General features: G+C 43.5%; 1 protein-coding gene across 3 annotated transcripts in view; it reads right to left on the minus strand.

Annotated features, from left to right (window-relative positions):
• Agk (acylglycerol kinase) overlaps nucleotides 1–18,707 on the minus strand; it is a 77,409-nt gene extending 58,702 nt beyond the window's left edge. Inside the window, exons 1-2 of one of the 3 annotated variants that reach the window (XM_006997082.3) lie at nucleotides 18,471–18,707; nucleotides 14,985–15,091 (exon numbers count right to left, since the gene is read on the minus strand). In XM_006997082.3, the coding sequence (XP_006997144.1) occupies nucleotides 14,985–15,085 (101 nt within the window). In that variant the 5' untranslated portion in view covers nucleotides 15,086–15,091; nucleotides 18,471–18,707. Of the gene's footprint in view, nucleotides 1–14,984; nucleotides 15,092–18,266 lie in introns of all 3 variants that reach the window. The other 2 variants (XM_042273104.2, XM_076566447.1) reach the window with 2 other exon arrangements.
• Between the last annotated feature and the right edge of the window lie 335 nt (nucleotides 18,708–19,042).

Genomic DNA, 19,042 nt, shown 5'->3' on the forward strand with positions numbered 1-19,042 from the left:
GATTTTATGGTTTAAATATGAAATATTGCTAACAGGTCTGTGTTTCACACACTCAGTCCCCAGCATGGGGTGATGTTTTAAAAGCTATGGTACCTTAGGAGGTGGTGCCTAGCTGACCAAGGGTCAGTATGGGTGAGGTCAGCCTTTGAAGGTGATCCTGTCCTTGGTTCCAGCTGCCCTCTCTTGCCTTCTGATCCATTACCACATGCTCCCACTGCCATGCCTTCCCCAGAATGATAAACTGTAACCCACATGAAACAGTGAGTCAATAAGATTTCTATTATATTGTTATAACACTGTTATAAGTTGTTTCTGTCAATTATTTTGGTCATAGTGATGAAAAGCAACTAACACAAATTTTAATAAAAACAAAAAGACCAAATATAAAACCACCCTTGCCTTTATCCCACCACACATAAAACTGCTCATCCTGTCTTCCTTTCTGGATTATAAACTTCTTTAAATAATGGATAATTTGCCACTATTTTCTCCTGTACAACCCACAGCACAGACTCTTGTAGACAGTAGGAACTCAATGAATACTTGTTAATAAATAAGTGGCAAATGTTTGAACAGGAAAATTGACTCACTGTACTCAGAAGGCACACTTCATCCTTGAAGGGAAACTGAAGGTTATTCTTGTATGAGTACCTGGCAATTCTGAACCAGCAGATTAACTTAGACAGCTCTCCAGTGTAGCCAAGGGCAAGGATGAAAAATCCACACTCATGGGAATGCAGCCAGGTCAGAAGGACCTCAGGCTGTGTGTGAGCATGCACATGCAGAAACAGAATGCAACTGGTACTCTTACAAACCAAAGCAAGGAGTTCCTTTCTGTATACTGCAAAGCCTGAGAACTGTTCCAGTGTCGGAAAATCCCAGATACTCAATAGATCACAAGTCTGAAAGGGAGCCAGAGACTGACCTACCAAACACAGAAAATGGACTGTATGGCAACTGGCAGCCCATGCTCTTTCTATACAGCAAGGCGCCTCCAGGGCACTAACGGTAAATACAATTTACAAGAGGTACTCCCAAATGTAGTCACATCAGGAAGGGTCCCTGAAGAGCTAGCTACTCAGAACCAAAATGGAAGCTCTCTGACAGAAAGAAATAGAAGCTTCTGGATTAGAAAATAAGGAAGAAAAAAAAGTCTGCTGATGTTACTGCCTGAGGCTTTAAAAAAAATATGAACTTGCCTGCTACTACAGGTAATAGGATGCTCTCAATTTATTCCAAGCCATAAATGTTTTATTTATTACTTTAGGACTGCAAAATAAGATAAGTTGTTACTTCAATAACAGCTTTACATGGGGAGAAGAATTACATTGATCCATCTTATTTCCCAAAAAGGATATTTCCCACTACAGTTAGAGGCAAATTGTTCAGCAATTTCTACCACCAGTTTTCCCTTGGTACATGCAAACACTGTCTTTGCTTTGCACAAAACAGATTTCAAGTTTAGATGTTTACAGCAACCATGGCGATTTACTCAGGCTTCCTGAAATAATTAGTTATCACATTGCCAGGGGCTGTGCTCACTGGTTGTCGATGGAGAAGGAGGGATAGGAAAAAAACGACAGCCAAGCTAAAAGTGAATCTTAGAGAGTGACTACAGAGGGTTTCCAATTACACATTTCAGCCCCTTCCCAAACAGGGAAATACTGCTGCAGGGGCCTCTGCTACATGTGAGAAAACAGTGACCACACACTTCTGCCTAAGAGACAGACCTTTGACCCAGCAAAGGAAGTACAGCCTACTGGGAAGAATGTTCAATCTTTCCCTCCTAAAGTCAGTGTGACAGGTTAGAACACCAAGGTGACAATCCAAATGTTAAAGATTCGTGAAAGGATATGGAACCCTGCACTCTAACATTTCTGTTTTTATGGACATCATCTTTCCTTGTTCCTGGACCTCCCTATAATGGACACCAAGAAAATTTACATCTTCTCAACTCTCTCAAGCACAAAATGAGAAAGTTCCCTAAAGTCCTGAAAACATAAAGGAGAAAAACATTCTATTGATAGTAATATACTAAGTGGCAACTGTCTGCATTTCAATGCCATAAAATGAAAAGGAGCCACACGGACAATGGTTGGCATCAGATCCATCACAGTCATGATGCTCAGTGAAAATGGGTAAAGAACAAGAAAGTTAACAAACTACCAGAAAATGTGTACATGGCAGCCTCCTGGGCTAGTGAAAAGTGAAGCAACTTTTTAGTTGGTGGCTTAATTCAGTAATGGAAGAGACATTTTGAAATAACAATATAAAGCAAGCCAAAAGCAATTCTCCAAGAATTATTATTTGCAGCTGGGCAGTTGTGGAGCACACCTTTAATCCCAGCACTTAGAAGGCAGAGGCAGGTGGATCTCTGTGAATTCAAAGCCAGCCTGGTCTACAGAGCAAGTTGCAGGACAGCTAGGGCTACACAGAGAAACCCTGTCTCGAAAAAACAAAAACAAAAAAATTATTATTTGCTAAAATAGAAGGGAGAGAAGATATATATATATATATAAAGTTCATAGAACACAATGAATTTAACACAACAGCTATACCCAGAGGAACGAGGAACGAGCCGGCAGGAGGATATTCAACAATGAACTAAACACTCCCTACAAACCTTTGCCAAAATGTGTGAACCTTCTTTACTGAATGAGACTTGTGATTCAACCCAGAGTCCTGAATTTGCTCACTGTCAAAACGTGATTCCTGCATACTGACAGGTTTAGGTCTACAATCCTTGCTTTTACTACCTGTGTTTCTTTGACAAAGCACAAAAGTCAAACAAATAAATATTTGCAGCCAGAGCAAATAAATACTTTTGTCAAAGGTGTCCAAACCCATGGCCCATTTCCTAGCAATCTGGGATTTTAAGGTTGAAAGAGTTCTTAGACACGATCTAGCACATCGCATTACAATTTCCCTCCATACATCCCAAGCCCCATCAATCAACCGGGACGGCATCACTCCACTAGTAACAGACTTCTACGGCAGTGATTCCCATCTTGGTAATGACATACAAAGAGAACATAGAGAGAGACCCAACCTCAGTCTCTAGGCCCCAAAAGAGTCTGGATGTGTACTTAAGCTGTTTTCTCAACTCCTTTGAGCTCCTAGGAAATGACTAATTGACCTAGTTTGAGGAAACCTCTGGCCTGGGGACAGGCACACTGTTAGAAAGGGACTGGGGGCTTAGCACTGGAACTGAAACACCCTGCTCCTCAGCATGTGTGGCTCCTCCGACACTCCACCTGCTTTCTTTTTTTTTTTTTAAGTTTTTTTTTTTAAGATTTATTTATTTATTTTGTATACAGCATGTATGACCAGAAGAGGGCACCAAATCTCATTACAGATGGTTGTGAGCCACCATGTGGTTGCTGGGAATTGAACTCAGGACCTCTGGAAGAGCAGTCAGTGCTCTTAACCTCTGAGCCATCTCTCCAGCCCTCCACCTGCTTTCTACAGACATTCTCGGAGAAAGGCACTGACAAAGCCCTGCCCACTGCCCATCGGTCACCCACTCTACACTTTTCTTGCTACACTGGTACTAGAGCGCTATTACAGTCCTTCTTGCTAGTGGGCTCAGGAAAAAGCCCACAAATCTATCCCCACCCTTTAATAATTCAATAGTATTTATCAGGCAAAGACTCGACCTCTACCCAAGACAGGAAGGCCTCAACTCTAACAAAATCTAAAGGCTGCTCTGAACAGCTCTCATTTGGCTCCTTTTCGTTCATACTCTGAAATGAGAAATCCCCAAAACACCTTTCCCAGTCTTATTATCAGATCACAGCACTTGTCTACACTTGTGCAGAACAAGCTATTACTTATGATATTTCAAGTGTCCTGGTTTCTCAGGTTTCCTCCTCACAGCCTGCTTCCCTTCCAGCTCAGGATAGGACATTATTTAACAAAAGATGGCATCGTTGAGGGGTTCTCTCTGGTGACTAAGCTGTCCTGTGAGCCTGCTCTGTGGGACTCTTCATTAACCAGAAGATGGTTCTACAAGCTATGCCCACACACACCTATCCATCGACCAAGAGAAAGAGAAGGGGGAAGTCTTTATCCTGGAACCTTTTTCATTCCTCAGAGTATGAAATTACTCCACTTTCTCTCTTTTATTCTAGACTCAAGTCTTTACCAGATACCAACGTCTCTTCCTACCCCACTGTTCTGATAGTCACAGAAGCACAAGTTAGCAGACAGAGTTCTCTAACTGTGGAAAAGCTTCATCTCTGACTGGGAGCTACATTTCTGTGAGGTCCACACTGTACCACCATTAGGGAACCCTTCAGCTGCCGTCAGAGAACATTCTTCGCCCTCTAGCTTTTTTTTTTTTTTAAGATTTCTACTAATTCATTTTTAATTATACATTTATTTGTGTGTGTGTGTGTGTGTGTGTGTGTGTGTGTGTGTGTGTGTGTGTGTGTGTGTGTGACATATACCACAGCATGTGTGGAGGTCACAGGACAACTCTCAGGTGTCAGTTCTCTTCCCATCAAGTGGGTCCCGTGAATCAAACTTAGGCTGTCAGCCTTGGCAGGAAATACCATCTATCGCCTGTCTAATTCTAAGAAGACATTCTTTCATGGTTCATTCACTTCTGTTTTCTTATTTTTTTTTAATCCATTCATTTTTACCAATTTAAACACCTTATTCCAGATTTTTTTCCCATACAAATGTATCATTCATTTTACGAGGCAACCGAAACACTAGCTCTCTAGATTCCAATGACCATCATTATACATTGGCAAGCGTCATTGAAAGTAGATACATATAGTCTCAGTTATGTACGAAGTACTCAAGTCTAGAGAAAAAGAGAAGACAGAGTATTACACAGAGTTTATGAAGGTATTCAAGAATGTATAGGTCGAGAGAAAACCTAACGCTCTATAAACATCCCCCATGAGAGGGTATTCACTTGGGCTCAAAGCTACACAGCAGATCTGGACAACTTCTACCTGAAAACACCTAACTTAGTAGCTACTAATATTAGTGTTCTGCTGTCTGAAAACATGATACATTTGAAATGTTGGTTACTACCTAGAGAAGAGCTGTTTTCAGCATCAGCTAGGATTACTTTTGAACAGGCCTTGGAACAAGTAAAACCACTAACATAAAAATTGCCCCAATTGCCGGGCGGTGGTGGTGGTGGTGGTGGTGGTGGTGGTGGTGGTGGTGGTGGTGGTGGTGGTGGTGGTGCACACCTTTAATCCCAGCACTCAGGAGGCAGAGGCAGGCAGATCTCTGTGAGTTCAAGGCCAGCCTGGTCTCCAAAGCGAGTTCCAGGAAAGGCGCAAAGCTACACAGAGAAACCCTGTCTCAAAAAACCAAAAAAAAAAAAAAAAAAAAAAAAGTTAAATATACCTCCTGTCTTCCATCTTAGATACAGGAAAGTACAGATACTGATATTTTTTTTAAAGGAAGAAATCTGTTTTCCACATAATCTAACAAAAGGACTTGGAAAGAAAGGGAATATAATTAAACTTCATTGTATTTAAAAGTTTAAAAGAAGTTCCCTTATTCCCTATCAAATCTGGGCTGACAAGCATGTTATTTAATTGCCCACAAACGAGCTTCTTTAAATAGCACCGATTAAAACCCCAATTTCAGCCTCAGCCTGTGCACAGGGGTGGGGGTGGGGGGTTGATGCAGAATGAACTTTGAAATGACTAAAAAGCAAAACAAACTGCTTTATCAAAGTTTCAACGAAGTCTGAAACAAAGAGAAGCTATGAAGGGGAATAAACCTCCTACCACCAGCCACTGGTAAGGCAGCTGCTGCAGAGGAGGCAGCCAGATCCCAGACAACCGCTGCAGAGTCAGAGGCATCTCTGGACGGGTATCAGGGTGAAATGTCTGCTTCCAGACATCCAGAGAGACTGGGAACCAAAGCACAAGACATTCCTGAAACCATAATCTCCACCAAAAGCCTATCAAGTGTGGCTCATGCATAATTTACCCCTGGAAGCTAACACATTCCCCTTGCCTATCCTGTCAGGGTCTCAAACTCCTCAGTGCCTAAAATAGAAAATATATCCTCTTTGTCAAACCAATTCTCCCTGGTAACTTCTTTCTTTCTGCATCACCAATTATACCAGTCTTGAAGCCATCAAGTGATTTCTCCTATGTTCCTCTGCCTCAGCCAAACACCCAGTCAATCACCTAGCAATAACAACAGCCAGCATCTGCAGAGAGCTAAATTTAAGCACAGTATAGGGCACTTGACCCACACCTCCTCATTCAGTCCTTGCAACTCACCTGCTAAACACGTATAATTACGCCTCCTGTGGGGACAAGGGACTGAGGCTCAGTTAAGTGGCTTAAGTAACTTGACAAGGCTGTGCAGCTGACAGGGAGCAACACTGAAACCAGAGACACCGACATGCCTTCCACGCTTTATTAGTCCCAGAACCACAGCTTCACATCCGCTCATTGTCTTCCTTTCCTCATCAACCCTCTCTTTTAGGCCATTAGTAGCTTTGAGGTCAACTTCTGAAATGTGCCCTGCACAGGAGGCTAAGTTAAACTCCTAGAATGTTACCTTGTTCATAATATCCTTCTCCCCTTAAGATCTTATTGTACTCAAACACAGGTATCCTACATGCAAAGCCTCCTGCAACCTGGCTTTTCCCGAGTCTGATGAAACACGCAACTTCAGTCACATTCTCTTTTTTTTTTCACTTTTTACTTATTTTTTGTGCCTTTCATATCATGCATCTTCATCCCATCCATTTCCCCATCCCTTCGTATCATTCTTTACCAGTCTCCACAAATCCACTACACTGCCATTTCCTGCCTATGCTTGAGCAACTGACCACTCCTAGAACACTGCGCCACTACGTCCTCAAGGCCCAACTCAAATGACATCTTTCTTAGGTTTCCCACCTGAGGAAAAAACCAAAGGATGTGTTGTTTCTGTTAATGTTCTTTGTACCAAGGAGCAGTCTAAGAAAGCTCTGTACAACAACCCATAGAGATGGGTACCATTACTGTCTACTATCTCCAGTTTATAGGCAGAGAATCCAAACCTGGAGATGTAAAGTTACCTAGGGCTTCCCTGCTTGTGGTGGTTTGAATGAGAATGGCCCCATAGGCTCATATATCTGAATGTTTGTCTCCCAGTTGGTGGACTGTCTAGGAAGGATTAGGTGTGGCCCTGTTGGAGGAGGTGTGTCACTGAGGGTGGGCTTTGAGGTTTCAAAAGCCCATGCCATTGCCAGTCTGCCTGCTTGCCACCATGCTCAATACCATGACAGTCATGGACTAACCCTCTGAAACTATAAGCAAGTGCCAAATTAAATGCTTTCTTTTATAAGCTGCCTTGGTCATGGTGTCTCTTCATGGCAACAGAATAGTAACTAAGACATTGCCAATAAATATAAAGTTGAAGTTCAATCCCACATTGTCCAGCTCTAGAGCCTTAACTATTCTACCATAGGGGACTCTGAGAAGTGATCCTTCTCAATAGCTTGGTGATTGCATCCAAATCCCCTGATCACTCATAACATTACCAACAGCAGGATACCTGCCTCCTCAAGTGATACTGTGTAAACTGAGAAGTGGGGGCCAGAAGGAAGCAGGGTTAGAACCATTGTCAATCGCTGAGCCAAAGGGGTTAGCTGAAAAGTGGTGACAAGGCTCAATGACCAAACACAGTGAGACAGACCAAAGGCAGAGTAAGTAAGGACAAGGTCTCCAGTGTGACAGAACAGTACGGGCTTGAGTCAGATGAGCAGGGGTTCCGGCATGTCTCGCTGGTCTTAATGGCTGTGCCCTATTGTTCTGAAGTTATGCCATATGAAGTTTACCTTCATCTTATACGTATTTTATGTGTAGGTGTGAGTTACCTGCATGCATGTATGTGTACCATGTACATTTGTGGTGCCCACAGAGGCCAGAAGAAGGTATCAGATCCTCCTGAGAATGGAGTTACAGGGGATTATGAGAGACTATGTAGGTGCTGGCAAACAAACTGATGTCCTCTAGAAGAGCAGCAAGTACTCTGAACCACAGAGCCATCTCTTCAGCCCCTACATTAGATTTCAAACTAGTCTTTTTCAGACTGTCTCATTACACATGGACAGAGAGATAGAGAAGGGCTCAGATCTTACTCAATCACCCAGCAGGTCCTTGTCTTCCTGCCCACTGGACATCTCTCATGTCATCCACTGCCCAAATACCATCAACACTGTTCCAGCTCTCCAAGTACTGAGTAGTCATTACATCAACACTGTTCCAGCTCTCCAAGTACTGAGCAGTCATTACATCAAATTATTCAGAGCCGTTACTTGAACTCATGTCCAGAATACACTAAGCTAGAGTCCTGCAGTTATCTTATTCAACCCTTCAATGACCCAGTAAGATACTTCTATGCCCATTCCACAGTTAAAGAATGTCCGTCCAGCTTCAAAAGCCCAAGGTCATACTGCCAGGCTATCTCACTGCTGTCTGACCCCGGTGACAACTTCCATACTCTACTGCCTCCTTTCTGCTGCTACTTTTTCATCAGCAGGCTCTTTGCTACTAAAAGGGCTAGAAAAGCATGAAAGACTATTGCAGGTAAATGGCTGACATGATGAACTAGCAGCCTGGAACAGAATCTTCCCCAGGGATCCCAGAAGGCTCGGTAAGAGCAGTTGGAGAGGAATGAGCACTACTTAAACTCTCTTTCCTCTCGGCACACGGGGTCATTTCCTTCTCTTCAATTGCTCTCACAGAGCGGCAGCGAGAGCCACCCCTGCTGCTCTGCCAACTACAGCAGGAAAATTATACAGGAGAAATCTCAAAAAAAAAAAAAAATTACTTTCTCCTTTGAAACTTGGGAGAAGGGAGAAAATAGAAGGAATTCTCAGAGGAGAAGATTTTATAAATACTATAAACAATGGAATAAAGCCTACAAATAAATATATGATGTCAAAAGATTCATAAGAGGAGGCAATAAAAATGAATTACAGGCAGATAAAATAAATTAAAATATGTTTTTGCCCCCAGACCTGCTGTGAATGCCCCCCACCCCTTCTATTTACATGGAATGTCAAGAGAAGATGAATGTCTAAAGAAACTCTATCTCTTACCTGAGAACAGCCATGGCATTAGGGGTCACTTACAAAATATGCCAAGTAAGGATGGAGTCTGGAGAACACCAGAATGAAACAAAATAAAAGGACAGCCTGAAAGTAACTGGAAAAGATCAAAGACAACTGAATGAGCCAGATAAAGGCTGAAAAGTACTCATTCAGCTAAGGCTATTTATGACTTTGCACAGAGCATGCTCCATTCAATGATGGAATATAAACCAAATTCTACTAACCTGGCTTTCAAGTGGCAGAAAAGGTTAAGAAGTAAACTTTAAAAACGAGTATAAATGGAAAGATAGGTAGGGCAGTAAACAAAGGGAATTGTCACTTGAATGAAGACGTGTTTTAAGTTGGGCATGATTTTGATGAACAAGGAAAGGAAAGTCTGAGATTAAGGACACAGATGAAGGAACAGACAATGAGGGGCAGGCACAAAGGAGAGGCGGAGTGACTGGCATTGGGCAGCAGGCCGGCTGCCCCACCCAGTGAAGGAGAGAACACAAGTGTGCATGTGGATAACTGGCCTGTGTTCTGTAATTTTCTCTTTAAAATGGGAGTTAAGGTTGTCTGAGTATAGAGAAGGCAGAAGATGAAACAGAAATTCATGAATATTTCAAGGCACATTTGTGAAAAAAAGGAAGGGGAGCCTGACTAGAGATGGAGTGCATTACTCGTTTTAGGGGAATTCAGCAGCCTAGATGTGCGAGTTCAGAAGATGGAGTTAATACTTTGCTTTGCTTCTGAATCCCATCCTTTCATCCTCTCCCATAAACAAAATGTGCATTGAGTCCCTTCTATGTGCAGGGGCTTCAGGATAATATTATGCAAGACAAAGTCTATATAGTATTAGGATAAGAGAAGACACAAGCAGAAAAAAAATCATCACAATAGCAATGAGTGATTTTACTTATTTGTGTGTGTGTGTGTGTGTGTGTGTGTGTGTATGTGTGGGGGGGTGCACTATGAATAGGTGTGTTCACCTGTACACCTGTACTTGCAGAGGATAGAGGTTGATATTGGGTGTCTTCCTCTATCACTCTACTTCTTTGCTGGAGACAGGGTCTCTCAGAGAACCTGGAACTCACAGTCTTGACTACACTGGCTAGCCAATAAGCCCAAGGGACTGTCCCATCTCCACAACTCCAAAGATGGGGTTACGGATGCACACTGCCATATCTACCTTTTATGTGGGTGCTGGGATCCCAAATCAGATCCTTGTGTTTTCACAGCAAGCACTCTACCCACTGAGCCACCTCACTGGCCCTACAAGAGCAATGAGTGTTTTGGACAGGAAGAGTTCACAGAAAAGGCAGGAAGATTACCTAAGATTAGATGGGGAAGATCTCTTTGAAAAGATTGAGACTTGGAGAAACTTCAGTAGCCCAGAAAAGAACGCCATATGAAGACCTGAAGGCCGAATACTAAAATGTAGAGTACAACAAGATGTATACAGCTGAGGTCAAGTTCATGCACAGCTGGTAAGAATTTGGGATTTGAGTCTAAAAGCAACAGCAATCTTCACTTACAGAACAACAGCATGGTAAAGGTGTGCAAACAGAAACAGTCAAAAAGCTAGGGAGCTAGGAAGAATCTGCACAAGAAAGGAGGGCATGTGGATGAGGATGGAGATGGTGGGGACAGACAAAAGAAACAGAACACATTAGGAAACCCTAAAATCATCTAGAATCTATGCACAGGATATGAGAAACGTGGGTAAGGAGGAACAGAGGATGTCCAAATATCTAGGGAAATAAAATTAATAGTGAGTAATACCAATAACCGAGGAGCAGGTTGGGCAAGGAGATTTTGTTTTTAGGATGCTGGGCCAGAAATACCTGTGAAGCATCCTAAGATAAGTACTTGCATTGGCTACTTTTCTGTTGCCATGATAAAACCCCGGGCCAATGTAACTTATGGAAGAAGAGTTAATCTGGGCTTATGGTTCCAGAGGTTGAGAGTTCCTAAGGAGAACAAAGACACGGTGGCAGAAGAAGGGAGCTGACTCACACCCTCACCCACTGCAGGAGGCAGAGACAGCAAACTAGGAATGGTGTGAGTCTTTCAAACCTCAAACCCCACCCCACTGATGTAGTCAGCAAGGCCACACCTCCCAAACGGCACCACCAACTGGGGATCAAGTGTCAAATGCCACAAGATTATGGGGGCATCCCATTCAAGCCAACACAGCACCTGAACATACACTGGGGTGTGGAGCTCAGAAGAGGTCTTTATAGAGACAAACAAAACCCTGGGTCTGGACGGCCAGAGTTGTAACAGAAGACAGATGAGCAGGTGGGATCATCACAGGAGGGCACGACATAAGAAGACAGCCTGGGGCAGAGAACTCTCCCCTCAGGCTTGAAAGAAGGGGTCACTAAGGACAAGAAGGGGAGTGGCAAGAAGGGGAGTGGCAAGCCGGGCGGTGGTGACACACGCCTTTAATCCCAGCACTCAGGAGGCAGAGCCAGGCCGATCTCTGTGAGTTCGAGGCCAGCCTGGGCTACCAAGTGAGCTCCAGGAAAGGTGCAAAGCTACGCAGAGAAACCCTGTCTCGAAAAACCAAAAAAAAAAAGAAGAAGAAGGGGAGTGGCAAAGAGAGAAAGGGAGCGAGGGAGAAGCAGGAGTCTGGAAGGCATAGACGAGAGGGAAACGTGTCTAGGCGGGGCACGTGAGACTGCAAGGCCAGCCAGTACAGATAAAAGGAGAACCGAGTCAGACCAAGTATGGGAGAAAAATAAACTGCAAGTGCTAGGTGGTGGCACATACTATAATCCCAGCACTTGGGAGGCTGAGGCAGGGAGATCCTAAGCCAGCCTGGAGTTGAGGATTGAGGGAGAAAGAAAAGAAGGGAAGAGGAGGAGGAGGAAGAAATAAAATGCATCTAAACAGGAAAGGAAGATGAAAACTATCTCTGTTTACGGATGACATGATCTTTTATATAGAACACCAGAATGTTACACCCAAACACAGAAAAAGTGTTAGAACCGTAAGACAACTTCAGCAAAGCTGTCAGACAGAAAAAGCATTAACAAAGCAAGCTGCACTGCCATACACAGATTGAACAATGCATAAAGGAAACCAAGAAATCAATCACCAAGAAGACCAAAAAGAATAACTACTTACAAATAAATTTAAGCAGGTAAGAGATGTGTTCACTAAAACACACAAAACAGACAGAAAGACATCACATGCTCAAGGATTGGAAGACAATGCTGTTAAAATGGCCACAACACACAGCAGTCTACCAATTTCATTCAATCCCTGTCAAAATCCCAAAGGCACTTTTTGCAGAAATAGGTAAAAGCCACCTCAGAATCAATATGAAATCTCAAATAGCCTGAATGGCCAAAATAATCTAGAAAAAGAACAAAGTTGGAAGCTTCTCACTTCGTAATTTCACAATTTCTTGCAAGGCTATAGTAATCAAAACGTGGTTTTGGCATACAGATAGTTACACAGGTACATGGAATAGAACAGAAAACCTAGAGATAAAGCTCCATTGTACATGGTCAAAATATCTTCAACAAAAGTCTGCAGACAAATTTCTAAAAGGACTTATTAAACAAAAAAAACATGAGCCAAATATAGGGGTGAAAGCCTTCAATCAGAGAAATAGGGAAAGCCACCAGCCAATCTTACCTCACCAACTCTGCAGCTTCCAAATGCACATTACTTCCTGTCTATCCACGCCTTTATTGCCTTGCTGTTCTGCCCTCTCATTGGCTATCTTAGCCCAGCTACCTCACTTCCTCTTCCTACACCGCTCTGTCACTGTCTGTCTGTCCAAACCTCCAGGCCTCTATGGTTGGTACTGGGATTGAAGGCATGTGTCACCATCCTTGGCTCTGTTCCCTAGTGTGGCCTTGAACACACAGAGATCCTGCCTGCTAAGTGATAGGATTATGGGCGGGTGCTGCCTGACTTCTTTGTTTACTTAAAATAGCTGGCCCTTTCCCCCTGATCTCCAGGCAAGCTTTATTTAGTAATGCACAAATAAAATATCACCACACTTCAGCACAAATAAAATAGCACCACATTTCCCCTTTTCTTGTCTAATAAAAATTTAAAAAAAATAAAAAATAAAGTTATAACTAATATAAGAAAAACTATATAATACGTGTTGCTCTGATTGGTTGATAAATAAAGCTATCTGGCCTATGGCAAGTCAGCTTAGAGGCAGGTGGGAAATTCAAAGAGAGAGAGGAAGAAGGTGGGGAGAGACACCAGCAAGCTGCCCAAGGAGCAACATGTAATAGGTCGCAGGTAAAGCCATGGAACATGTGTCAATACATAGATTAATAGTTATGGGCTAATTTAAGATACAAGAGCTCGCTATCAAAAGGCTTGAGCCATGGCCATGCAGTTATAATTAATATAAGCCTTTGTGTGTTTACTTGCGGGACGTGAGTGGGAGAGATTTGTCCCAACTACTGGCAGGTCGGGACACAGGAAACCTCTGGCTACAAAAGTCCCAAGACCACGCAACAGAGAATTCTACAAATGGTGCCAGCCCAGATACCCACATGCAAAACAGTGAAGCTATATCTTAGCATTATATCATATACAAAATTAAATATAACGCCCTAAATGTGACCTAAAACTATGAAGCTCCTAGAAGCAAACCTAGGGGAAAGCGTAATGCCATTGGATTTGGCAATAATTTCTTGGATGTGATAACTAAAAGCTCAGACAAGGACTGAGGAGATGGCTCAGTTGGTAATGTGCATTCCTGTAAGCATGAGGACCTAACTATGGAACTCTAGCACTCATGTGAAATGCCAGTGTGACATCTGTAATCCCAGACTTCAGGGAGTATCAGAGGACCTCTGAAGACAAGTGAGCTCTTCAGATCTTCACCTAGTGGGAACGGGGGAGACCCCCAATGAGCTGGGGGTCATTGTGTGCCTTACAGTGTCCTGCAAAGGCAGTACAGGCTCCCGAGGGGCCAGGTTAGAAACGAGAGGAAAGGTCTGTTAACTCTTTTCTTACCTTACTTCTTACCTTTTATTACCTACTGTGGACAGTAGCTAACAGAATTTGGTGCTTAGCTCTGAGAATACTTGCAAGGGAAGAACCACTCAGCTGCAAAATATCATACCACACACTACAGTGTCAAGGTTTTTGCCAGCAGTAAACTGAGAACATTTATAGAAGTATCAAGTGTGGATCTCTTTTCCAATATAATTCCTAACCCTTCCCTGTTTAGCAAAGCAATATCAAATATATCTGGATTTCTGTGCTGGTACACATAAGACGTAGCACTTGGTCACTTAAAGACTACAATTATATTGGCTGTCTAAAAAAACTGTTTATGTAAATCTTACCACCTAAAGCCAGAACAGAAGATGTGTTACTTTCTTCTCCTGCTACATCTGAAGGCTGATATAACACATGATTATACTGAATTCCTTATTTAAACACAAAGGGTGCTAAGTTGTGATCTCCTTTAAACTAACCCAGGCTAATGAAATAGATGAAGATGGTCACAGGGGATGGAGAAAGCAGAGCCAATAAATATCCAGCAACCAAGGGGTGACAGATAGAGACCATCGTAGAGAAAAACTGGACAATCATCCCAAGAAGATACACAAGTTTCAATTTCAATTTACTACTTACTTGGAAGAGGACTTTCTTCTGTCTAGAATGGGTCCTGATCACTTCAATAACAAATAAAGTGAGTAAAAACTGCTTTCTTTCAAACCTCACTAACCACATGCATTGATGTGTAAGTCGTATAGTTAATTATATAGGTCAGGTTACAAGAAGTGTTTGTCTTTTTTATTTGAATAACTTTGTTTAACTACCATATTTTATAGAGACATGCAGCTGAACAAAATTTCAGCCAGGCCCTTTGGATGGTTTTTGGTGGGATGGAGATGGAGGGGGGGGTGTCAGTACTTACCAGTGCTTCCCATAGAGCCAGTGACCTCCCCACGTCAGCAAGCAGAGCCCAGCTGTAGTTTTCTTCCAGTGATTTCGAAGTGTTTTAAAGAATGCAGTCATCTTCGCCTACAGATTTGATAGGCAGGAAAAGAAAAAAAAATTACCCAAGATAATCATGGAGCATCCTATTATTCATTCCTCTAAGGTCTCCCCCTCCCGCCTGTCTTCCTTTTCTTGTTTTCTCTCCGCCACTTCTGCTGTGGTTCTTCTCCCTTTAACTTCCCTTGGTTAAAACCCCTCCCCTAGGAAGAAACATCCACACTGCAGACATCAATGAAGCCATCCAGGCTAGTACAGAAAAAGTCCCAAAGGCCCATGTAAGTTTTGACCTCCCTCCATCTGGCCCTCAATACTTACTCATTCAAGAGGTCTTTAACAGATAACACCTGCTCTGCATTAATACACAGGGCAAGGAAGAGTTAAGTCCCACTCTCACATGCTCATAATAGTTAAATCCCTAAGTGCAATATAACCACACGAGCACAGTCACAACACAGTAAGATAAATGTTCGGGGATGAGGACCGGAGTCCACAAAAATGGGCCTACCTGGGATGGACCTGAAGGGGCCAAACAGAGCCCTACAGATTAGGAGTCACAAAGGGAAGGTGTTAGGAATACGCTATGGCTTGAACATCTGTGCTTCCAAACTTTTAAGTGGCTGTCCTAATTCTAACTGAAATGGTATTAGGTAGAAATAATGGCGCAAGAAGGATGCTGTCCTCATGAATAGGATCAGCAACTCTCCATGATGAGACACCAGCCAGATGCCACATCCCATCCACCCCCATCTGAAGACACAGCAACAAGAGAGCCATTTGTAAACAAACTAAGAAGGGTGTGTCACACCCAGTACAACCATCTTGGGTTCATACTTCCAGTTTGCATATGGTGAGAAATAAATTTTTGTTATTTAAGCCACCCAGTTATGGCAACCTAAACAAACAAGTATACAAAGGTTATATGTGTGTGTGTGTGTGCGTGTGTGTATACATATATATACAAATATATATGTGTATATATATACATATATATGTATATATGTGTGTGTGTATAAAGGCTACATACAAAATATATACATACACACACATATATACCAAATTATGTTCTGAAAAACATAAGAAGGTAGTAGACTGAAGAAGTAATTTCTCTTCTCACCCATAAATAAGACCAAGACTCCTGAAACAAAACATATTAACAAACAACAAAAAGAAAGGATATAAATCTATTTAATGTTTTACTTTACACTGAACCTTCAGAAATAAACCTCTGTATATGTTAAATTTGATGAAGAGTAGAAAGTTGTACAGAAATATGATTGAATAAGGTGTCATGACTTAAAGACAATAACCAACAAGGTCTGTTTGTTCAGATCCTTCTGGGTCCCTTCATCTTAAGAGATAAAAGTAGTCACTTCCTGCACACATAAGACAGGCACCTCTAACATGAGGGCCTTATACAGGAAGTCTGCTTCAGGTTAGAACAGTGACAACTTCCTGCTTACTGCTTCCTCAACTGCCAATGGACCACTTTGGGGATTAACATGCCCTACGCACCATCAAGAGAGTATTAAGTACAGGATAGCTTCTAGAACACTGGCTCTCAGCCTTTAGGGTCCTTATTAAACCTTACTAGAATGCACAAAATTTGCTGGAAATGTGTATTCTTGGTTATTACCTCCCTTCCCCCAAAGCTTCCTTTGTTCCAGAACTGAGTAATCATCTCACTTTTAGTTAGTTAGTTAGCAGTTACTACCATAATTGTAATGCAGGTGATAAAAACACCAGACTCTGAGAAACAGTAGTTTACAGATAAAAGATGGGGGTGGCAGGAAGATCTGAAAAGACTTTGAGTCCGCACTAAGGGCTTTGGATATTATGTTGAAGACAATGGGGGAAAAAACTTGAGATTTTTAGCAGATAAACAACATAAATCATATTTGAGCAGCAGAATATAAAACAGACTGCTAGAACCTGAAAGTAAAGCTGAGAAGAGTCATGGGGGGAGGAGGGCTGCCTAATTTCTAGGCAACTAAAGGGAGGAACAAGAGTCAACAAAGAATGTGGAGGTCTTGGTCTGGCAGTGCTTGGTGACCAGCTGACTGCAGGAAGTGAGAGGTGTGTGTGTGTGTGTGTGTGTGTGTGTGTGTGTGTGTGTGTGTGTGTGTGTGTGTGTGTGTTTGGGGAACAGGTCGGAATTTGATCTCAAGCCTTTGATTGATATTGCAGGTTTGTGGGAAAACAGTGTGCAGCTAAGGAGACTACAGCCTGTTACACCCGCCAGGCACACTCAAGTGGAGCCCAAACAGATGTCTGGACTTAGCTGTTTGGAAATAGGAAAAACTGGACACAAGCTACAGAACTGGGACTCATGCTTGTGGAGGCAAAGTATGAGGGTTGCTAAAACTATCCAAGTGGAGGGCAGCATGGAAGGAAGGAACACTGGAAGTCGAGAGCACTCTGACTGGACCGTCTTTTTAGACGCCACCCCTACCCCATGCAACTCCCTTTTTGTCATAAATGATTCATATATTATTAAAAGACGGGGAAATACGCAGGCGGCCTGGTGTGCAAAGAGGACTGGCCGAGGTGCCCGACGGCCTGGTGTGCAAAGAGGACTGGCCGAGGTGCCCGACGGCCTGGTGTGCAAAGAGGACTGGCCGAGGTGCCCGAACCAAATCCTTCCTTTGCCACAGGTAGTGAGACCCTGGGTAAGTCGATTAACTTCTTCACTGGTAAAATGAAGAAACGCCATCTGCCCTGGTTACTAAATTTGGCTGTGAAGATCAGCTGTGATGGGGTTGTGAATAAAATCTGTAAATTTTTCCGTATTTAAGTTGTCTTTACAAATATGTATTACATTAGCAGTATATATTCCCTTCTCAGTAGCCAGAATTTTCATTCTCATTAACGTCAATTTAAAAAAAAAAAATCTCAAGTTTAAATCAGCACATCTTTGCCTTCAAAGCTGGTTTATCCTCAACCCCATGAGCTCCCAAATTCTAACTGCAGCCCCTCTCCTGACAAGGAAGACGAGGATTTTCTCACTAAAGCAGAGCTCCTTGGGGCAGGTTCTCGACATCTCCATCAGCAGAACCCAGTAAATGGAATGAATGAACCGAACCACCCATCAAACACTATCGATTCCGTTTTTGTTTCGGGGTACCCACAGTCCAAGTGAGGGGAGGGCGTGACTGACGAGGCCCAGAGATTAGGGACAGCTCTGGGGCTCGAACCAGCACACCTGAGTCGCAGGGACCACGGGCGCGCGCGCCACGCCGGACCGGCCCAGTCCCCTCCTCCCGCCGCCCCGCAGCCAGCAACTGCACGGCCGATCCCCGGACGCCAGGCCGGTTCCCGGGACGCCCTGCTCAGCACAGCAACCCGCCGCTGCGCCCCACACCCGGGCCACACACACCAGCGGCCCACGCTCGCTCCCCGAACTCACCGCTGCCCGCCGCTCGGCGCCTGGCCTTTCCTGTGTGCTCTCGCGAAACTCTTCCTCCCTTCAGGGGGAAACCGCTACCGCTGCCCTCGGGTTCCGACGCGGGGCTGCGCCCGCCGGGCGGGGCCGAGCCCTCCGGTGACCTGGGAGCAGCCGCCGCCCTCAGGTTCTTCTCTTTCTCTCCCTTACTCACTCATTCAGTCTCGCAGCCAGCCAGCCATCTATCGCCAGCCCTTCGTCTCTGGAAAGTGCACAGTAAATAATACGAACACTTTTACGATTTGGAGCTAAATCAGAAAGTAATTAAAGGAGTAAGGCCATTTTAGAGAGTGGTAAATGAAACAAAGAAAAGCAAACCGGTTGCTAGGGAGTGTGGCGCCTGGGGGTACTGTGTTACATTAAACAGCGGGAGTTTGAGCTCCCCGAAAGCGGGGAGAAGAGGATCAGGTCAGGATGCATAGAAGAAAGAGCAGGGTAGAGGAGAATCAGCCACAAAATCTGAGACACACTAGGCCACTGTGAGGTAGGCAGAGGGAAGGGAGCTAGAGAGTGTGAAGGGGGCCCCACAATAGCTG

Source organism: Peromyscus maniculatus, chromosome 3 (assembly GCF_049852395.1).
Source record: "Peromyscus maniculatus bairdii isolate BWxNUB_F1_BW_parent chromosome 3, HU_Pman_BW_mat_3.1, whole genome shotgun sequence".
In the NCBI taxonomy this organism is placed as follows: domain Eukaryota; kingdom Metazoa; phylum Chordata; class Mammalia; order Rodentia; family Cricetidae; genus Peromyscus; species Peromyscus maniculatus.